The sequence below is a fragment of the Salmo salar genome, chromosome ssa15 (genome assembly GCF_905237065.1).
Source record: "Salmo salar chromosome ssa15, Ssal_v3.1, whole genome shotgun sequence".
NCBI lineage: Eukaryota > Metazoa > Chordata > Actinopteri > Salmoniformes > Salmonidae > Salmo > Salmo salar.
The window spans coordinates 44,606,458-44,626,248 of NC_059456.1; the positions used below are offsets into that span (position 1 = coordinate 44,606,458).

General features: G+C 40.7%; 1 protein-coding gene across 9 annotated transcripts in view; it reads left to right on the plus strand.

Annotated features, from left to right (window-relative positions):
- Window positions 1-19,791, plus strand: part of syne2a (spectrin repeat containing, nuclear envelope 2a) — a 250,928-nt gene that overhangs the window by 22,162 nt on the left and 208,975 nt on the right. For 8 of the 9 annotated variants that reach the window (XM_014145109.2, XM_014145105.2, XM_014145104.2 and 5 more), the window contains exons 2-4: window positions 962-1,103; window positions 12,743-12,804; window positions 16,303-16,398. In XM_014145109.2, coding sequence (XP_014000584.2) covers window positions 1,016-1,103; window positions 12,743-12,804; window positions 16,303-16,398 — 246 coding nt within the window. In that variant the 5' untranslated portion in view covers window positions 962-1,015. Of the gene's footprint in view, window positions 1-961; window positions 1,104-11,948; window positions 12,301-12,742; window positions 12,805-16,302; window positions 16,399-19,791 lie in introns of those variants that run through there. The other variant, XM_014145106.2, reaches the window with a different exon arrangement.

The window sequence follows — 19,791 nt, forward strand, 5'->3', positions numbered from 1 at the left end:
CACCATGTTTCATTGTTACGTTTGCATAAGCAAACTTAACACATCAAATAGCAAATGACCACCTTGGAGCTTTAAATTACATTCACGGTTCGATATGGTCATCTGTTATTAGATGCAATCAGTTTTCAAGATTTGTTGTGGTCGTTTCTATAGCTGAATTTTTGCACAAATCGGCTTCCATTTGAGGTCCAGCATCAGGGTGCAAATTACAGGGGCGCCAGCTCAGCTCCCCTGTATGAGACGTTAACTCCCCTAAGAAAAAAAGGGCAAATTCAGCCAGAGAGGTTAGGGTAGTTCCCCTTACCTCTTTGATGTTCACACATCTGACAGGACTGGAAAGGTGTAAGCAATAGATGGCACCACCTAGTCCTCCAATAGGCCAAGTGGAGCATAGTGGACTGTGTACATGGAAGGGGGAGGTCCTACGAGCAGGGGACAGGTGTTGAAATGGAGGAATATAATTTTTTTTTACCAGAACACCGTTCTGAATGACCAGATCCATGATTCATGATTAATGATATCAGTGCACGTCACTGTAGCTTATATAGGCTGTTGCTCTTTCTTTTGGACAAACTTTTATAGCCAGGTACGTGTTTTCACTGTTGATCCTATGTGTATATGTTTTTTGTGTACTTAAGCTATGTAAGTATGTACCTGTATATTGGTGAATGTTTTGTAATCTTTCTGCTCAGATGTGGATTGTTGTTCAGCTTGCTGCAACTCATATTGTATTAAACTTATTTATTTGACCTGCTGTTGCTACTGTATATTCTTGGGACTTAGGAGTTTTCACAGTGGTGACACCATGTCTATTTAAATGTACTGCTGGTATACAGTATGTGTACACAGTACTCTCCTCGGAGCCCACTATGTTGATGTAGGTGTGATTAATGAAAGTGTGAAAATACAGAAAATATATTTCAGATTCTTTATTGTCCTGTGTGCCTTGCTATCTCCACAGAGCACCAGTATGCTGCCAGGACTCACCTGGTGATCGGTTCCCCTTTCAGGAGATATGGCGTCAGGGCTAAACCCAGAGGAAGCCCCTCTGGACGATGGAGTCATCCCCTTGGACATTGATAACGTCCACATGCTACTGCAAGGTCAGTCCACAGACAGAAGGGGTAACCCAGACACGTCACGGGCAATTTAAGCATCCATTCAGAATGTTTTCTACCAAATATGGTAGTGAGAGGAAGTCCAGTCGCCGGTAGTGGGAGAGGATGGAACTAGGTGAAATTGGGCCGACATTCTTCTAATTTTCTCATCAATGAAACATCTGATCTCAATACATTTTTTGGTTACCAAAACTACAATCTGTTATGAAAAATTGCGTTGTTTAGGAGAGCAAGGTCGAATTGAGTAGATGTTCCCTAACAGAAATATACAAATACAGTTGAAGTCGGAAGTTTACATACACCTTAGCCAAATACATTTAAACTCAGTTTTTCATAATTCCTGAATTTAATCCTATTAAAAATTCCCTGTCTTAGGTCAGTAAGGATCACCACTTTATTTTAATAATGTGAAATGTCAGAATTATAGTAGAGATAATGATTTATTTCAGCTTTAATTTCTTTCATCACATTCCCAGTGGGTCAGAAGTTAACATAAACTCAATTAGTATTTGGTAGCATTGCCTTTAAATTGTTTAACTTGGGTCAAACATTTCGGGTAGCCTTCCACAAGCTTCCCATAGTAAGTTGGGTGAATTATGGCCCATTCCTCCTGACAGAGCTGGTGTAACTGAGTCAGGTTTGTAGGCCTCCTTTCTCGCACATGCTTTTTCAGTTCTGCCCACACATTTTCTATAGGATTGAGGTCAGAGCTTTGTGATGGCCACTCCAATACCTTGACTTTGTTGTCCTTAAGCCATTTTGCCACAACTTTGGAAGTATGCTTGTCATTGTCCATTTGGAAGACCCATTTTCAACCAAGCTTTAACTTCCTGACTGATGTCTTGAGATGTTGCTTCAATATATCCACATAATTTTCCTCCCTCATGATGCCATCTATTTTGTGAAGTGCACTAGTCCCTCCTGCAGCAAAGCACCCCCAAAACATGATGCCGCCACCCCCGTGCTTCACGGTTGGGATGGTGTTCTTCGGCTTGCAAGCCTCCCCCTTGTTCCTCCAAACATAACGACGATCACTATGGCCAAAAAGTTTTATTTTTGTTTCATCAGACCAGAGGACATTTCTCCAAAAAATACAATCTTTGTCCCCATGTGCAGTTGCAAACCGTAGTCTGGCTTTTTATGGCGGTTTTGGAGCAGTGGCTTCTTCCTTGCTGAGCGGACGTCGTACCTTCAGGCATTTGGAAATTGCTCCCAAGGATGAACCAGACTTGTGGAGGTCTACAATTTATTTTCTGAGGTCTTGGCTGATTTCTTTTGATTTTCCCATGATGTCAAGCATAGAGGCACTGAATTTGAAGGTAGGCCTTGAAATACATCCACAGGTACACCTCCAATTGACTCAAATTATGTCAATTAGCCTATCAGAAGCTTCTAACACCATTTTCTGGAATTTTCCAAGCTGTTTAAAGGCACAGTCAACTTATTGTATGTAAACTTCTGACCCACTGGAATTGTGATACAGTGAATTATAAATGAAATAATCTGTCTGTAAACAATTGTTGGAAAAATTATTTGTGTCATGCACAAAGTAGATGTCCTAACCGACTTGCCAAAACTATAGTTTGTTAACAAGAAATTTGTGAAGTGGTTGAAAAACGAGTTTTAATGACTCCAACCTAAGTGTATGTAAACTTCCGACTTCAACTGTACATGCTAAATACAATGCGCCAATAAGATCTCGCTTGCTCGTGCTTGGGTTTGCCCACCTCCTTGCTTAATGACATAGATGAACTATCGTGGGTCTTATCTTTGGTCAGTGTCTCTGTCTTGACCATTAGCCCACAGTAATGTGAGACTCAAATTAGTCAAATTATATTTAGTATAAAATATACTGCACTGCACTAAAATATAAACGCAATATGTAAAGTGTTGGTCCCATGTTTCATGAGCTGAAATAAAACATCCCAGAAATGTTCCATATACACAAAAAGCTTATTTCTCTCAAATTTTGGCACAAATTTGTTTACATCCTGTTGGTGAGCTTTTCTCCTAAACCAAGATAATCCTATCACCTGATAGGTGTACCATATCAAAAAGCTGATTAAACAGTATGATCATTACACAGGTGCACCTTGTATTGAGGGCAATAAAAGGCAACTCTAAAATGTGCAGTTTTGTCATACAACACAATGCCACAGATGTCTCAAGTTTTGAGGGAGCGTGAAATTCGCATGCTGACTGCAGGAATGTCCACCAGAGCTGTTGCCAGAGACTTTAATGAAAATCTCTCTACCATAAGCCACCTACAAATTCTTTTTAGAGAATTTGGCAGTACGTCCAACCGGCCTCACAACCGCAGACCACGTGTAACCACGCCCAGGACCTCCACATCTGGCTTCTTCACCTGCGGGATCATCTGAGATCAGCCACCCAGACAGCTGATGGAACTGTGGGTTTGCACAACTGAAGAATTTCTGCACAAACTGTCAGACACCATCTCAGGGAAGCTCATCTGCGTGCTCGTCGTCCTCACCAGGGTCTTGACCTGACTGCAGTTCGGTGTCGTAACCGACTTGACTGGGAAAATGCTCACCTTCGATGGCCACTGGCACTTTGAAGAAGTGAGTTCTTCATGGATGAATCCCGGTTTCAACCGTACCGGGCAGATGGCAGACAGCGTGTATGGCGTTGTGTGGGTGAGTGGTTTGCTGATGTCAACTTGTTGAACAGTGTGCCCCATGGTGGCGGTGGGGTTATGGTATGGGCAGGCAGGCATAAGCTGTGGACAACTAACACAATTGCACTTTAACGATGGCAATTTGAATGCACAGAGATACCGTGACGAGATCCTAAGGCCCATTGTCGTGTCATTCATCTGCCGCCATCACCTCATCTTTCAGCACGATAATGCACGGCCCCATGTCGCAAGGATCTGTACACAATTCCTGAAAGCTGAAAATGACCCTGTATACTCACCAGAAATGTTACCCATTGAGCATGTTTGGGATGCTCTGGATTGACGTGTACGACAGCGTTTTCTAGTTCCCACAAATATCCAGAAAATTTGCACAGCCATTGAAGAGGAGTGAGACAACATTCCACAGGCCACAATCAACAGCTTAATACTGACTGGTTTTCTTATCTACACTCCTACCTTTTTTTAAGGTATCTGTGACCAACAGATGCATATCTCTATTCCCAGTCATGTGAAATCCACAGAGTAGGGCCTAATGAGTCTATTTCAATTGACTAATATCCTTATATGAACTGTAACAGTAAAATCTTTGAAATTGTTGCAAGTGCATTCGGAAATATTCAGACCCGTTCACTTTTTACACATTTTGTTACGTTACAGCCTTATTATAAAATAAATAAAATTGTTTCCCCCCATCAATCTACACACAATACTCCATAATGACAAAGCAAAAACAGGTTTTTAGAAATGTTTGCAAATGTATTAAAAATAAAAAAATGAAATATTTTTGACCCTTTACTCAGTACTTTGTTGAAGCGCCTTTGGCAGTGATTACAGCCTCGATTCTTCTTCGGTATGACGCTACAAGCTTGGCACACCTATATTTGGGGAGTTTCTCCCATTCTTCTCTGCAGATCCTCTCAAGCTCTGTCAGGTTGGATGGGGAATGTTGCTGCACAGCTATTTTCAGGTCTCTCCAGAGATGTTCAATTGGGTTCAGGGTTCAGTCTGAGGTCCTGAGTGCTCTGGATTAGGTTTTCATCAAGCATCTCTTTGTACTTTGCTCTGTTCATCTTTCCCTCGATCCTGAGTAGTCTCCCAGTCCCTGCCGCTTAAAACATCCCCACAGCATGATGCTGCCACCACCATGCTTCACCGTAGGGATGGTGCCAGGTTTCCTCCAGATGTGACGCTTGGCATTCAGGCCTAAGAGTTCAATCTTGTTTCTCATGGTCTGAGAGTCCTTTAGGTGCCTTTTGGCAAACTCCAAGTTGGCTGTCATGTACCTTTTACTGAGGAGGGCCACTCTACCATAAATGACTGATTGGTGGAGTGCTTCAGAGATTGCTATCATTCTGGAAGGTTCTTTCATCTCCACAGATGAATGCTGGAGCTCTGTCAGTGACCATCGAGTTCTTGGTCATTTCCTTGGCTAAGGCCCTTCTCCCCCCGATTGCTTAGTTTGGCTGGGCGGCCAGCTCTGGGAAGAGTCTTGGTGGTTCCAAACTTCTTCCATTTAAGAATGATGGAGGCCACTGTTTCTTGGGGACCTTCAATGCTGCTGAAAAAAAATTGTACCCTTCCCCAGATCTGTCCCTCGACACAATCCTGTTTCGGAGATCTACGGACAATTCCTTTGACCTCATGGCTTGGTTTTTGCTCTGACATGCACTGTCAACTATGGGACCTTATATAGACAGGTGTGTGCCTTTCCAAATAATGTCCAATCAATTGAATTTACCACAGGTAGACTCCAATCAAGTTGTAGAAATATCTCAAGAATGATCAATGGAAACAAGATGCACCTGAGCTCATTTTCAAATCTCATATCAAAGGGATATGAATACTTACGTAAATACATTTTAATTTGTCATTTTTAATACATTTGCAAAAATGTCTTAAAACCTGTTTTTGCTTTGTCATTATGGGGACTTTGTGTGTAGATTGATGAGGAAATTTTTTCATTTAATCAATTTTAGAATAAGGCTGTAACATAACAAAATGTGGAAAAAGTGAAGGGACCTGAATACTTTCCGAATGCAATGTATATTTTTGTTCAGTGTACATTTGCATAATTTGCTTGGGATTGGAATAACTTCTTATTTTGTTTTGATTGACCTACGTCAGGGTTGGGCAACTGACGGACCCCCTTTTGAAATTCTATCTGTAGATTTTCTCAAATACATTTTGTGCCAGGATGTAAAACGGCTGTTTTGTAGATTTGTGAAGATATCAAAATACTTAAACTTACATGCAAAATACCTGCTGTTAACTTTAAAATGATTGGAATGAATTATCCAAAGAGAGTGTAAAAAAAAATAACTCAGCCAGGGACTCAGCTTACTGTTGCGAGTTAGGATAATAGAATACACAAGGTGCAAATTCGAAATTTGGTTGTGCATCAGCAGTTCTCTCTGGTTATGTCAGTCACTGATAGTCAGTCAATTAGCCCATGTCAGCTAACATTTTTTAGATTGCTAAGTTAGTTTAGCGGCCAGCTATCTAAACTTGTTATCCTGGTATGGATGTGGGTACGCAGACCCGATAGCAACTGCGGCCCCTCATGATGATTTCAGATTTTTTGTGGCCTTCACCCCATCAAAGTTGCCCATACCTGACAAACATGATTTAATTCCCCCTTGGCACTTGTGTAAATCTGAGAGGACTGGACAATATGGAGAATGTTACACCTCGGTGAGAAAAGTGGAGCTACTATCATATTACTAATACCTATCCAAAGAGTTCAGTGCCTAGGGATGATGGGTTTTCTGGACAGGGCTGAAGTCATATATTTATCACTGTTTCATACATCCCCAAAAAAGCCCAAGCCCTTACGCCAATATATTCTTGTAGAGCTCAAAGCATTGGATTGGTGTAAGCAATATGACCACGAGGTGGTCGGTGTGTGGGGATAGTCATTCTGAGTCACGGTTGTGTCTAAGATGACCTTTCTGTCTAAGGTGACGTCACTTTATATTTATTTCACCTTTTTTTTATACAGGTAAGTCAATTAACAACAAATTCTTATTTCCAATGACGACCTGTCAAACAGCAATAAACAACACATCAATAAACAACAATTACATAATACAACAATGACACAATGCATATCTATATACACGATACATGAAAAGCAAACACAAAACACCAAAATCAAAACACATTCTTCAGCAAAACGGCCCTCCAACATCCGACTGAATTGCCCTATAGGCACCAAATCCACCAACTTGAAGGAATTTTGGAGACCATTCCACATGATGCAACACTTCATTCTGCATATTGAATTTCAATGTCTCAGGGCTTCCGTGAAGATTTATACCTTGTGAATACACCCCAGGTTCAGGCACGGCAAATTAGGCACTTTCTCAATCTGGGTAGAAGTTGCCCATAAGGACCTACACAGAGCTAGGATCAGATTACTCTCCTCCAGGGGGAAACATTTGAAAATGACCGTAGATCAGTATCTAGGAGCAACTTCAACTGCGTTTACATCAAACCTGTAAAACAGGCAAAACACTGGGGTATCTGCCATAACCGGCTTTATACAAACAAGCAAGAGTGCCATTGTAATACTTTGCTTTCTTAAACAAACACTCTGACTGAGAAATGACTTGTCTCTTTACAAGCCATATTTATGGTTCTGCACTATGAGTTATACACTCTTGAGTTTCCCATGCAATGGTGTGCCAGGGTCAAACAACTGAACATTTGACAGTTTGCTAATAATGTTTGGATGGCTCGAAAGGTTAATGGCTGTTGTTGATGCAATTAAAGCTCAAAGTGTTGAGTCGCTGGGTCTGAAAAATGTCTGGTTGTTAATGGAGTGGAACTGAAGTTAAAGGTTAAACTCAGTCTCATTGCCACGAGCAGCACAGCAGATATTGAGATGAGCGAGATGGAAGACTTCGCTCTCACACGGTCACACACAGTATTGGCGCATGTGCACAGGTTAGCTTCACGATGTTCACAGCTTGATAGCCAGGGCACCAAAACAGCTGAGAAGTTGTACCCACTATGCTGTTTACATACTGCATCTACATCATATCGCTGAGTCTAGCTTTAAGAGTGCCCTATGTTTGGTGGAAGGTCTGGGGCGGTATCCACTAAGCATCTCAGAAAAGGTCATAGGAATCCTGTTGAAACCAGTTTTAAGACTACAGAAATGTTTTCACATTTTTTATGCAACAATATCGGCAAGTGACTTGAATCCTACTGAGCCAAAGCTATTTAGAGTTGTTAAACGGGAGTGACAAGTGTGTTGATATAACAGTAATAGTCTATTATAAAAATGCAGCTTTAACAACCATCAGAATTGATTAAAACAAGTTAAAGCATGCCAACATATTAGACAAGAATTAAGAGTAGGCAAAGTGATCGTATTATGTAAAAATTATATCGAAAGTTTTACCAGTGCAACATTTGAGGGTTGAGGAGGATTATAGAGTTCACAGCGAGCAATTTTCTCATCGCAATTGGATATTCTCCATCATCATTTGCAACAATTTCAATGAGCGTTATCACTCTTTCCTTTGCTCTTTCCTTTCCTCAAGCTGTCATGATTACCAGGTGAGATACACTTTTAGGAGTTGATTTTGCTCCTGGCTCAGAGTGTCTGGACAGTGTCTTAACAACATCCTAAAATCTACTCGGAGCTGGGAGTGTTTTTGTTGTCTTAAAACGTTTTTTTTTAACAGGATTCCTAGGACCTTTTCTGGGATGCCTTGTGGATATTGGCCCTGGTCTGGGGACTACGTGGTGCAGTTCTTTGCACCCCTTTTGCCTGTGTGTGTGCCCACCTATAACCGCGGCCATCATCTGGACCTGGTTTTTACCAAGGGGCTTTCTATTGACATATCCTCTATTGTTGATGTTGCTTTATCTGATCCCCACTGTGTATTTTTTTACTACTACTAGGTTAATACTGTGCTAACACATTATTAAGAAATGCTATCTTACCTCTGAAGTTGCTACAGATTTTATTGAGTGTATGAACAGTACACCATCACCTATTCTGCCTTCCTCTTGTGATGATTTAGTTAATAACTTCACTAGAAAATTAAGGGCAACTATTGATTCCATAGCTCTGGCAAAGTTGAAAAAGGCCACATCTGAACAGAGAACCCCTTGGATGAGTGAGGAAACTAATATATTAAAGAGAAATTGCAGAAAGGCAGAGCGGAAGTGGAGAAAGTCAAAGTTTCAGGTCCATAATGATATTCTGAGAGAGCAACTTGACATATACAGTACCAGTCAAAGGTTTGGACATACCTACTCATTCAAGGGGTTTTATTAATTTTTTCTTTTGAGATTCTTCAAAGTAGCCACCTTTTGCCTTGATGACAGCTTTGCACGCTCTTGACATTCTCAACCAGCTTAATGAGGTAGTCACCTGGAATGTATTTCAATTAACAGGTGTGCCTTGTTAAAAGTACATTTTTTTATGCATTTGTGCCATTCAGTTGTGTTGTGACAAGGTAGGGGTGGTATACCAAAAACCATCAAGCGCTATGATGAAACTGGCTCTCATGAGGATCGCCACAGGAAAGGAAGACCCAGAGTTACCTCTGCTGCAGATGATAAGTTCATTAGAGTTAATAGCCTCAGAAATTGCAGCCCAAATAAATGCTTCACAGACTTCAAGTAACAGACACATCTCAACATCAATTGTTCAGAGGAGACCGAGTGAATCAGGCCTTCATGATTGAATTTCTGCAAAGAAACCACTACTAAAGGACACCAATAACAAGACGAGACTTGCTTGGGCCAAGAAACACGTGCAATGGACATTAGACCGGTGGAAATCTGTCCTTTGGTCTGATGAGTGCAAATTTGAGATTTTTGGTTCCAACAGCCATGCCTATGTGAGACACAGAGTAGGTGAACGAATTATCTCTGCATGTGTGGTTCCCACTATGAAGCATGGAAGAGGAGGTGTGATGGTGTGGGGTGCTTTGCTGGTGACACTGTCTGTGATTTATTTAGAATTCAAGACACACTTAACCAGTATGGCTACCACAGCATTCTGCATCGATACGCCATCCCATGTGGTTTGCGCTTAGTGGGATATCATTTGTTTTTCAACAGGACAATGACCCAAAACACACCTCCAGGCTGTGTAAGGGCTATTTGACAAAGAAGGAGAGTGATGGAGTGCTGCATCAGATGACCTGGCCTCCACAATCACCCAATCTCAACCCAATTGAGATGGTTTGGGATTAGTTGGAATGCAGAGTGAAGGAAAAGCATCTAACAAGTGCTCAGCATATGTGGGAACTCCTTCAAGATTGAAGCTGGTTGAGAGAATGCCAAGAGTGTGCAAGCTGTCATCACGGCAAAGGGTGGCTACTTTGAAGAATATAAAATCGAAAATATATTTTGATTTGTTTAACACTTTTTTGGTTACTACATCAAATAAAATGTTATTTGTCGCATACACCAAATACAGTTAAATGCTTACAAGCCCTAACCAACAATGCAGTTTATTTTTTGGGGGGAAAAGCATGATTCCATATGTGTTCTTTCATAGTTTTGATGTCTTCACTATTATTTTACAATGTAGAAAATAGTAAAAATAAAGGAAAACCCTTGAATGAGTAGGTGTGTCCAAACTTTTGACTGGTACTGCATAACAAGGCAATTTGAAATGCCAGACGGGCTCATTTGTCTAACTTGATCACTAATAATCAGTATAACTTGAGAATACTCTTCTCGGCCATTGATGGCCTGATAAATCCTACCCCCGCAAACCTATGTGAACTTTCCTCCACGTCTAAATGGGATGAGTTTGTGACATATTTCAGAGATAAGATAACACACGTTAGGCTGGGTATCAGTCAAGTAAGACCTGATGAGAAGTTTGATATGTGTCCTAGCCTACCACGCAAAGGCAGATTTATTTTCCCTGGTTGATACAGACATGCTCAGGAAAGTGATATCACAACTTAAGCATTCTACCTGCCTTCTTGAACCTTCTACATAACAGTTTTTAATTGCATATCTGAAGAAGTGCGAGCTATTGTTAATCACTCCCTGTTCACAGGCACTTTCCCCACTGCACTAAAACTGCTATGGTGAAACCCTTTCTGAAGAAAAGTATTCTAGATTCTTCAGCTCTTAGATATTTTCAGCCAATCTCCAACCTTCCATTCTTAAGCAAAATGTACATTTCTGTGTCACCAGAGGATTTTAGCTCCACGGATAAATTATTAGACTGTATTAGTGATTTAAATACTTGGATGGCTCACAACTTCCTCCAGCGAAATCAAGACAAGACCTAGGTACTTATTGTTGGCGCCAAACCACAGAGAGAGAATCTGGCCGCACATTTTAATTCACGGGCAATAAAGGTGTTATTTTAGATTTTGAACTTAATTTCAAATTGCACATTAGGAATGTGACCAAAATAGCTTTTACCACCTGAGGAACATTGCCAAGGTGCGGCCGTTTCTCTTTCAGACTGCTACAGAGAGGCTTGACATCTGTAATGCTCTCCTGTCTGGTCTACCCAAGAAAGCCATTGGCAAAACATACTGGTTTTAAGTTTTCTGCACTGACTGCCTGTGAGTTTAAGAATTAATTTTAAGATTCTTCTATTGGTTTTTAAATCAATCCGTGATTGTACACCCCAATACATGTCAGGCATGCTTTTAAGTTATATACCCAGTAGGTCCCTCAGGTCCTCTGGCACTGGCCTTTTAACTATCCAGAGGAATGGAGAGGCAGCCTTTAGTTACTACGCCCCCAGCCTCTGGAATAGCCTGCCAGAGAACCTGAGGGGTGCCGAAACTGTGGATATATTTAGTATTTCAGTTTTTATTGTTATTATTTTGTTTTTTATCCTCATATGTTTGTTGTGTAGTAATATTCGTTTTTCCTGTGAAGCACATTGCATTGCATTCCATGTCTGAATTGTGCTGTATAAATGAATCTTGATTTGATTTGTGTGTCTGCGTGTCTGTGTGAGAGAGAGCGAGAGCGAGAAAGCTGTCTCACAGTCTTGGAGCCTGTCCTGTCATGTAGCACTAAGTGGTGCAGTCTTTTGGCCCTGTAAACCCTTTTTGCCGGTGTGGGTGTGGGTGTGCGTGTTGGTGGTGTGTGTGTCTTACATTTTTTGGATCTTGTCCCGTCATGTATCATGAACACCTTGGCCAGATCCCAGACCCAAAGCTGTCTCTAGCTATCCTTAATTAGCACAGGAAAAAACCTTGCTCCACTGTAAGGAATGGTCTGAAGATAACCTGTCGGCAACCACAGAGAAAGAGAGGAAGGGAGAGAGAGCAGGAGTGAGAGAGAGAGATATTTTGAGTTGTAAGTGGAGTTTTGTGTCTGGTCATCATACTCTGATACTCAAGGAGAGAGGCAGAGAAGAGAGTCCGACAGAGAGAGAGAGAGACAGACAGACAGACAGACAGACAGACAGACAGACAGAGTGGAGTTTTGTGTCTGGTCATGATCCACTGGGCGGCTTAAGAATGGAGGGTCAACAATCTGAAATGGAGATAGAGGTCCCTGAATACTCTGACTTTGGTAAGTGTAGCCTGAACGGTTGCATCCCGATTTGGGTAGCAGTTGTCTAAAGAACTTTCATGTGTGTTTTTCAGTCTATTTTTGGGAAAGTTATATGGATATTGCATACATCATATGCAATGGAGAATTTCTGACTGATTCATTCAAGTTCATAGTGATTTCACTGATGAATACATCATACTCAAAGTGTGAACAAGACATACTGTAACACAGTAAATTTATGCTGTTTTTTTATATATTTCTGCAATATTGGCCCTTTTCTTCTATGTTGGAACAAATAACTAATTTCAAATTATTCTTGACTCACCAATTGAATATATCCCAAATGGCACCCTATTCCCTACATACCGCACTACTTTTCACCAGAGTCTCATGGGTCTGGTAAACAGTACTCCATTTGTGATGCAGGCTATGTAATGTAGCGCCTTTCTTTTCCCAATAGTGGAGCAAGAACAGATTCAGAAGAGAACCTTCACCAACTGGATCAATGCTCAACTATCTAAGGTGAGTCTAAAGATGGAAAGTCCAGTGTGTGTGTGTGTGTGTGTGTGTGTGTGTGTGTGTGTGTGTGTGTGTGTGTGTGTGTGTGTGTGTGTGTGTGTGTGTGTGTGTGTGTGTGTGTGTGTGTGTGTGTGTGTGCGTGTGTGCGTGTGCGTGCATGCTTGTGTCTGTGCATGCGTGTGTGTGTCAGGTAACATCAGTCTAAAATGTATAGCAACATTACATCACATGCAATTGAAGTTGGAAGTTTACATACACCTTAGCCAAATACATTTAAACTCAGTTTTTCACAATTCCTGACATTTAATCCTTGTAACAATTCCCTGTCTTAGGTCAGTTAGGATCACCACTTTATTTTAAGAATGTGAAATGTCAGAATAATAGCAGAGAGAATGATTTATTTCAGCTTTTATTTCTTTCATCACATTCCCACTGGGTCAGAAGTTTACATACACTCAATTAGTACTTGGTAGCATTGCCTTTAAATTGTTTAACTTGGGTCAAATGTTTCGGGTAGCCTTCCACAATAAGTTGGGTGACTTATGGCCCATTCCTCCTGACAGAGCTGGTATAACTAAGTCAGGTTTATAGGCCTCCTTGCTCGCACAGGCTTTTTCAGTTCTGCCCACAAATTTTCTATGGGATTGAGGTCAGGGCTTTGTGATGGCCACTCCGATACCTTGACTTTGTTGTCCTTAAGTCTTTTTGCCACAACTTTGGAAGTATGCTTGGAGTCATTGTCTATTTGGAAGACCCATTTGTGACCAAGCTTTAACTTCCTGACTGATGTCTTGAGATGTTTCTTCAATATATCCACATAATTTTCCTCCCTCATGATGCCATCTATTTTGTGAAGTGCACCAGTCCCTCCTGCAGCAAAGCAACCCCCACAACATGATGCTGCCACCCCCATGCTTCATGGTTGGGATGGTGTTCTTCAGCTTGCAAGCATCCCCCTTTTTCCTCCAAACATAACGATGGTCATTATGGCCGAACAATTCTATTTTTGTTTCATCAGACCAGAGGACATACTCCAAAAAGTACGATCTTTGTCCCCATGTGCAGTTGCAAATCGTAGTCTGGCTTTTTTTATGGCAGTTTTGGATCAGTGGCTTCTTCCATGCTGAGCGGCCTTTCAGGTTATGTCGATATAGGACTTGTTTTACTGTGGATATAGATACTTTTGTACCTGTTTCCTCCAGCATCTTCACAAGGTCCTTTGCTGTTGTTCTGGGATTGATTTGCACTTTTGCACCAAATCACGTTCATCTCTAGGAGACATAACGCGTCTCCTTCCTGAGCGGTGTGACAGCTGCGTGGTCCCATGGTGTTTATACTTGCGTACTATTGTTTGTACAGATGAACGTGGTACCTTCAGGCGTTTGGAAATTGCTCCCAAGGATGAACCAGACTTGTGGAGGTTTAACATTTTTTTTCTCTGAGGTATTGGCTGATTTCTTTTGATTTTGCCGTGATGTCAAGCAAAGAGGCACTGAGTTTGAAGGTAGGCCTTGAAATACATCCACAGGTACACCTCCAGTTGACTCAAATGATGTCAATTAACCTATCAGAAGCTTCTAAAGCCATGACATAATTTTCTGGAATTTTCCAAGATGTTTAAAGGCACAGTCAACTTAGTGTTTGTAAACTTCTGACCCACTGGAATTGTGATACAGTGAATTATAAATGAAATAATCTGTCTGTAAACAATTGTTGGTAAAATTACTTGTGTCATGCACAAAGTAGATGTCCTAATCGACTTGTCAAAACAATAGTTTGTTTACAAGAATTTTGTGGAGTGGTTGAAAAACGAGTTTTAATCAACCTAAGTGTATGTAAACTTCCGACTTCAACTGTATGTTGTTTCCTGGACAGATATAACTTGTATAGGTTTAAGTTATGAACATAAAAACAAAGAAGAGAGAAGAGAGAAAGATATCTGGAGATAAATCGTCACAGCTTTCCCTTCCATTTGACTTTCCAAGAGACACTTTTCAACTGAAACATGCTATTTTAAGAGGGATAACCTCACCACTCTCATTTGCAATGCTATTTTAAGATGGATAACCTCACCACTCTCATCTGCAATGCCCTGTCCAAACTTAACCGGTAGCACCACTCGTAAAACATCCCTCGTATAGTCTCTACATGATGCTGTTATGAGCGTCATATACTAGAACTTTATTACCATTCTATGAGGCCAGCATGCAAGATGCACACGAGTCAGCCACGGTTTGGCACAAAGCCAACTTAATAAGCTTCTGTAGATAATTGTTACTGTCATGAGACTACAAAGACACTTCTTGTCAGATCGGTTGCTGAAATCAGCTGTCATTACTGTCGAAGGCTTCCATCACTCCGATGTTTTCAGGTTAAAAACATGAGGAGTGTGGCCTGTGTGGTCCGGCGCTTAGTATCCCAGACTCCGGCAAACATGTATACCAGAGAAGGGTTTGAATCCGACCCACTGCCCCTTTGACTCACAATATCTCCCATCTTTCCTGTTTCCTCTTTACTGTCCTGTCCTATCTTAATAAATATATAAAAACCCTCCCCCACAGAAATATATAAAGTATATATATATATATATATATATATATATATATATATATATATATATATATATATATATATATAGTATATATATATATATATATATATATATATATATATATATATATATATATATATATTATTTTTATTTTTTTTAAATGAGTCGCGCCTCTGGGGAGAACTTGTTAAATCTCTCACTGCATGGAGCTCTGTGACTTGCCTTCACTGTTGTGACGGGCTCATTAGGACATTAGGACATTAGCACTACTAGACAAATGCCGACTCATTGCACAGTGAAGTGAAGGGGGGGTTGTACGACAGGGGGCTAAAGTATTAATAGAGCCTGGGCAGTGGAGCAGGCTAGCAGGTTGTAAGGTGAGCTGACCCCGCTTCCCACCGCCACTCCCACATCCACGTGCTCAGCACCAGATTCCAACTACTTCAGTCTCTCATCATAAAAGTGATAACCTGTGATCTATTATATCTTATTACTTCTGTAACAAGACCTATATACACAAGCCACCTTCACTGATTTAAACTTTTCTGTAGCTTGTATAGAATTATAAACTGGGTGGTTCTAGCCCTGAATGCTGGTTCTAGCCCTGAATGCTGATTGGCTGACCATATACCACTGGTATGACAAAATATTTTGTTTTACTGCTCTAAATACGTTGGTAACCAGTTTATAATACAACCCCCCCTTCACTTCACTGTGCAATAAATATAATTTGCTCCAATATGATATCATGTAGGTTCGTTGATGTGTTTATAAAAAGTTTGAATAGCATGAAGCGGTAGTGTGTTTTCAGCATCTCTTGTAATATTTCGGATCAGCCAATCTGAGCCTAGCTAACAATAATCATGAAGTTGTCTATCCACCTAAGTCATCATATGAATTACAATACCTCATGGATTATAACAGAGATGTTGTTCTTTGTATTGTCCCAGAGGAGCCCTCCCACAACAGTGCTGGACCTGTTCTCTGACCTTAGAGATGGGGCTCGCCTCCTTGACCTGCTCGAGGTGATGAGCGGCCAGCGCATGGTGAGTGACCCCCCATGAAAGGGTTAAGTTTAGGGTTAGGATAGGGGTCAGGCTTAGGGTTAAGGTTGGGGTTAGAGGTATGGATATAATGATTCACCGATACCCATCGGTGCCCGGTTCAAATGTTTAAGATACGAGTGCATCTCACTGCGGGACCCCAAACCGATCCAAATGTAGCATGCATCGATCAGAAAATAGATTCAAACATTACAAATTGCCGGTTCACTAACATTCTTTGCAAAAATTACTTTCTTTCTACCCTCCGAAAATACCTCTCTTCTTTTGTGACAACTGTGTCCTCTACTTCGGTGTCGAACTAAGTGTGTAATTATGTTGACAGTCATTGATTTACATGTTATTTTGCAGGTCAAACAACCCTAGGCAATATCATTAGCCTAGTAAAATTGCTTGCGCTGACCAATGAGAGGTAGGCCTATTCCTGATCTGGCACATCTGCACGTCACCTTCAGCATTCAAATGTTTGTAAAATGGCTTGTGCAATATGAGGCTTTATTAGTTGAGTGACAACCAATGTAATTTGCTAGGTAATTCTTTCTTCACATTTTCAAACAGTACATTTATATTTTCCAACGGGGCTATACATTTGGGTGAGGTTATTTTCACGCATGAGTAGCCTTGTTTCACTGCCCCCCCCCCCAAAATTAAACCATCTAGTGTTCAGCGAAATAACAACACAATGTCAAATTGTGAGAAATCTCCACATGTTATTACGAAAAGAAACTGGAAGCGGTTTGATATTCAAGGTTTTTTACATGATGTATCTAGCATTGAATGGAATAGAATGGAATTAATTCCTGATGTTGAACTAGCCTTTTCTTACTTCCACAATGCATTCCAGGATGTATACAATAGGCATGCCCCTTTTAAAAAATTCAGGATTAAGGGCAGAGAGAACCCTTGGTTTACTAAGGAACTTACGAAAATCATAAGGGAACGAAATGCTATGTGGGCTAAAGCAAGAGGGACTGGTTTGGCAGTTGATTGGATGGCTTTTAAATGTCTTCGAAATATGGGTGTGGCTATGATCCGTAAATTGAAAGCAGACCACTACCTGAAATCTACTTCACAAAATTTAAATAATCCATCCAAATTTTGGCAAGTAGTGAAAGGTTTGGAGTGCAGAAAAGATACACAGCTTCCTAAACAATTGTTGGTTGACAAACATATTGTAACTGAGAGAACTTCCATTCTGAAAGCCTTGAACCAGCATTTTTTACATGCAGGCAGTTTATTTGAAAAGGTCAAAGGTATAATTGAGCCCCCTATAAATTTATCTGACACCCCTGTGTACTCCTTCACCAGGTTCTCCTTTTCATCCTTCTCTGTTTCAGAAGTGTGTAAAGCCCTGAAAGAAATTGATTTAAAAAAATCCCCTGGCCCTGATGAACTAGACCCCCGCCTCCTACACCTAGCCGCAGACATCATTGCTCCCCCGTTAACATGTATTTTTAATCTTACGCTTGATGTTAAGGAAATCCCCAAGTTATGGAAATCTGCTTTTGTACTGCCTCTCCTGAAAGGTGGAGATCCCTCGCTACTTGACAACTATCGACCCATATCAAAATTGTCTGTACTATCAAAGGTACTGGAGTCCTTAGTTAGTAGGCAGCTAAAGACCTACTTCCAAGAAAACAATATCTTAAATGGAATGCAATCAGGTTTTAGGTCTGGTCACAGCACTGTTTTAGCAATATTGAAGGTTTTAAATAACATCCACTGTGCTCTTGATAAGAAGTTACATTGTGTGTCTGTTTTTATTGATTTGTCGAAGGCTTTTGACACCGTGGACCATGCTGTGTTAGTGCAAAGGTTAAAATGTTGTGGAATTACTGGTCATGCTCTAGATTGGTTTATAAATTACCTATCAAATTGTACACAATGTGTAATGGCGGATGGTTGTAAATCTGAGTCCATAGTGGTGTGCTCAGGTGTTCCGCAAGGTTCTATTTTGGGCCCACTGTTGTTCATTTTGTATATCAACAACATTGGGGATCTTATTGAAACAGCGGATGTTCATTTTTATGCAGATGATATTGTTCTTTATTCAAGTGGTAGTAGTTTATCTTTAGCTTTTGAAAATGCCCAAAGAGCATTTAACATCATACAACAGAATCTGTATGATTTAAAGCTGATTCTAAATTCGGGTTAAACAAAATGCATGGTATTTTTAAATGCCAGGCATGTTACAAATCATGTCATTGCTACATTGGCTGGACATACTATAGAGCAAGTTAAAGTGTACAAATATTTGGGTGTGTGGGTTGATGATAAGCTGAGCTTCACTGTGCATGTAGAGAACTTGATAAGGAAGCTCAAGCTGAAAATAAGATTTTATTACCGGCATAAGACTTGTTTTTCTTTTGAGGCCAGGAAGGAGCTGGTACGATGTACATTACTGTCGGTTTTAGATTTTAGTGATGTTATATATATATATATGCAGGCCCCAGTCACTACCCTGAGAGCACTTGATTCAGTGTATCATGCAGCCCTCAGGTTCATTACAAATCAGAAACGTCTAACACATTATTGTGATCTCTACAGCGCTGTTGGCTGGTCGTCATTGACCTTGCGTAGGCTTAAACACTGGTATACACTGATTTATAAGGCCATATTGGGTAAAATGCCATTTTATCTCTGTTCTTTTTTAGTCAGGTCAGTAAATACATATAAATTACGGTCCCGTTCTGATTTGCTTCTAACAGTACCAAAAATTAGAACAGGTCATGGTAGAAATACAGTGAGGGGAAAAAGTATTTGATCCCCTGCTGATCTTGTACGTTTGCCCAATGACAAAGAAATGATCAGTCTATAATTTTAATGGTAGGTTTATTTGAACAGTGAGAGACAGAATAACAACAAAAAAATCCAGAAAAACGCATGTCAGAAATGTTATAAATTGATTTGCATTTTAATGAGGGAAATAAGTATTTGACCCCCTCTCAATCAGAAATATTTCTGGCTCCCAGGTGACTTTCATATAGGTAACGAGCTGAGATTAGGAGCACACTCTTAAAGGGAGTGCTCCTATTCTCAGCTTGTTACCTGTATAAAAGACACCTGTCCACAGAAGCAATCAATCAATCAGATTCCAAACTCTCCACCATGGCCAAGACCAAAGAGCTCTCCAAGGATGTCAGGGACAAGATTGTAGACCTTCACAAGGCTGGAATGGGCTTGGAAAGACCATCACCAAGCAGCTTGGTGAGAAGGTGACAACAGTTGGTGCGATTATTCGCAAATGGAAGAAACACAAAAGAACTGTCAATCTCCCTCGGCCTGGGGCTCCATGCAAGATCTCACCTCGTGGAGTTGCAATGATCATGAGAACAGTGAGGAATCAGCCCAGAACTACACGGGAGGATCTTGTCAATG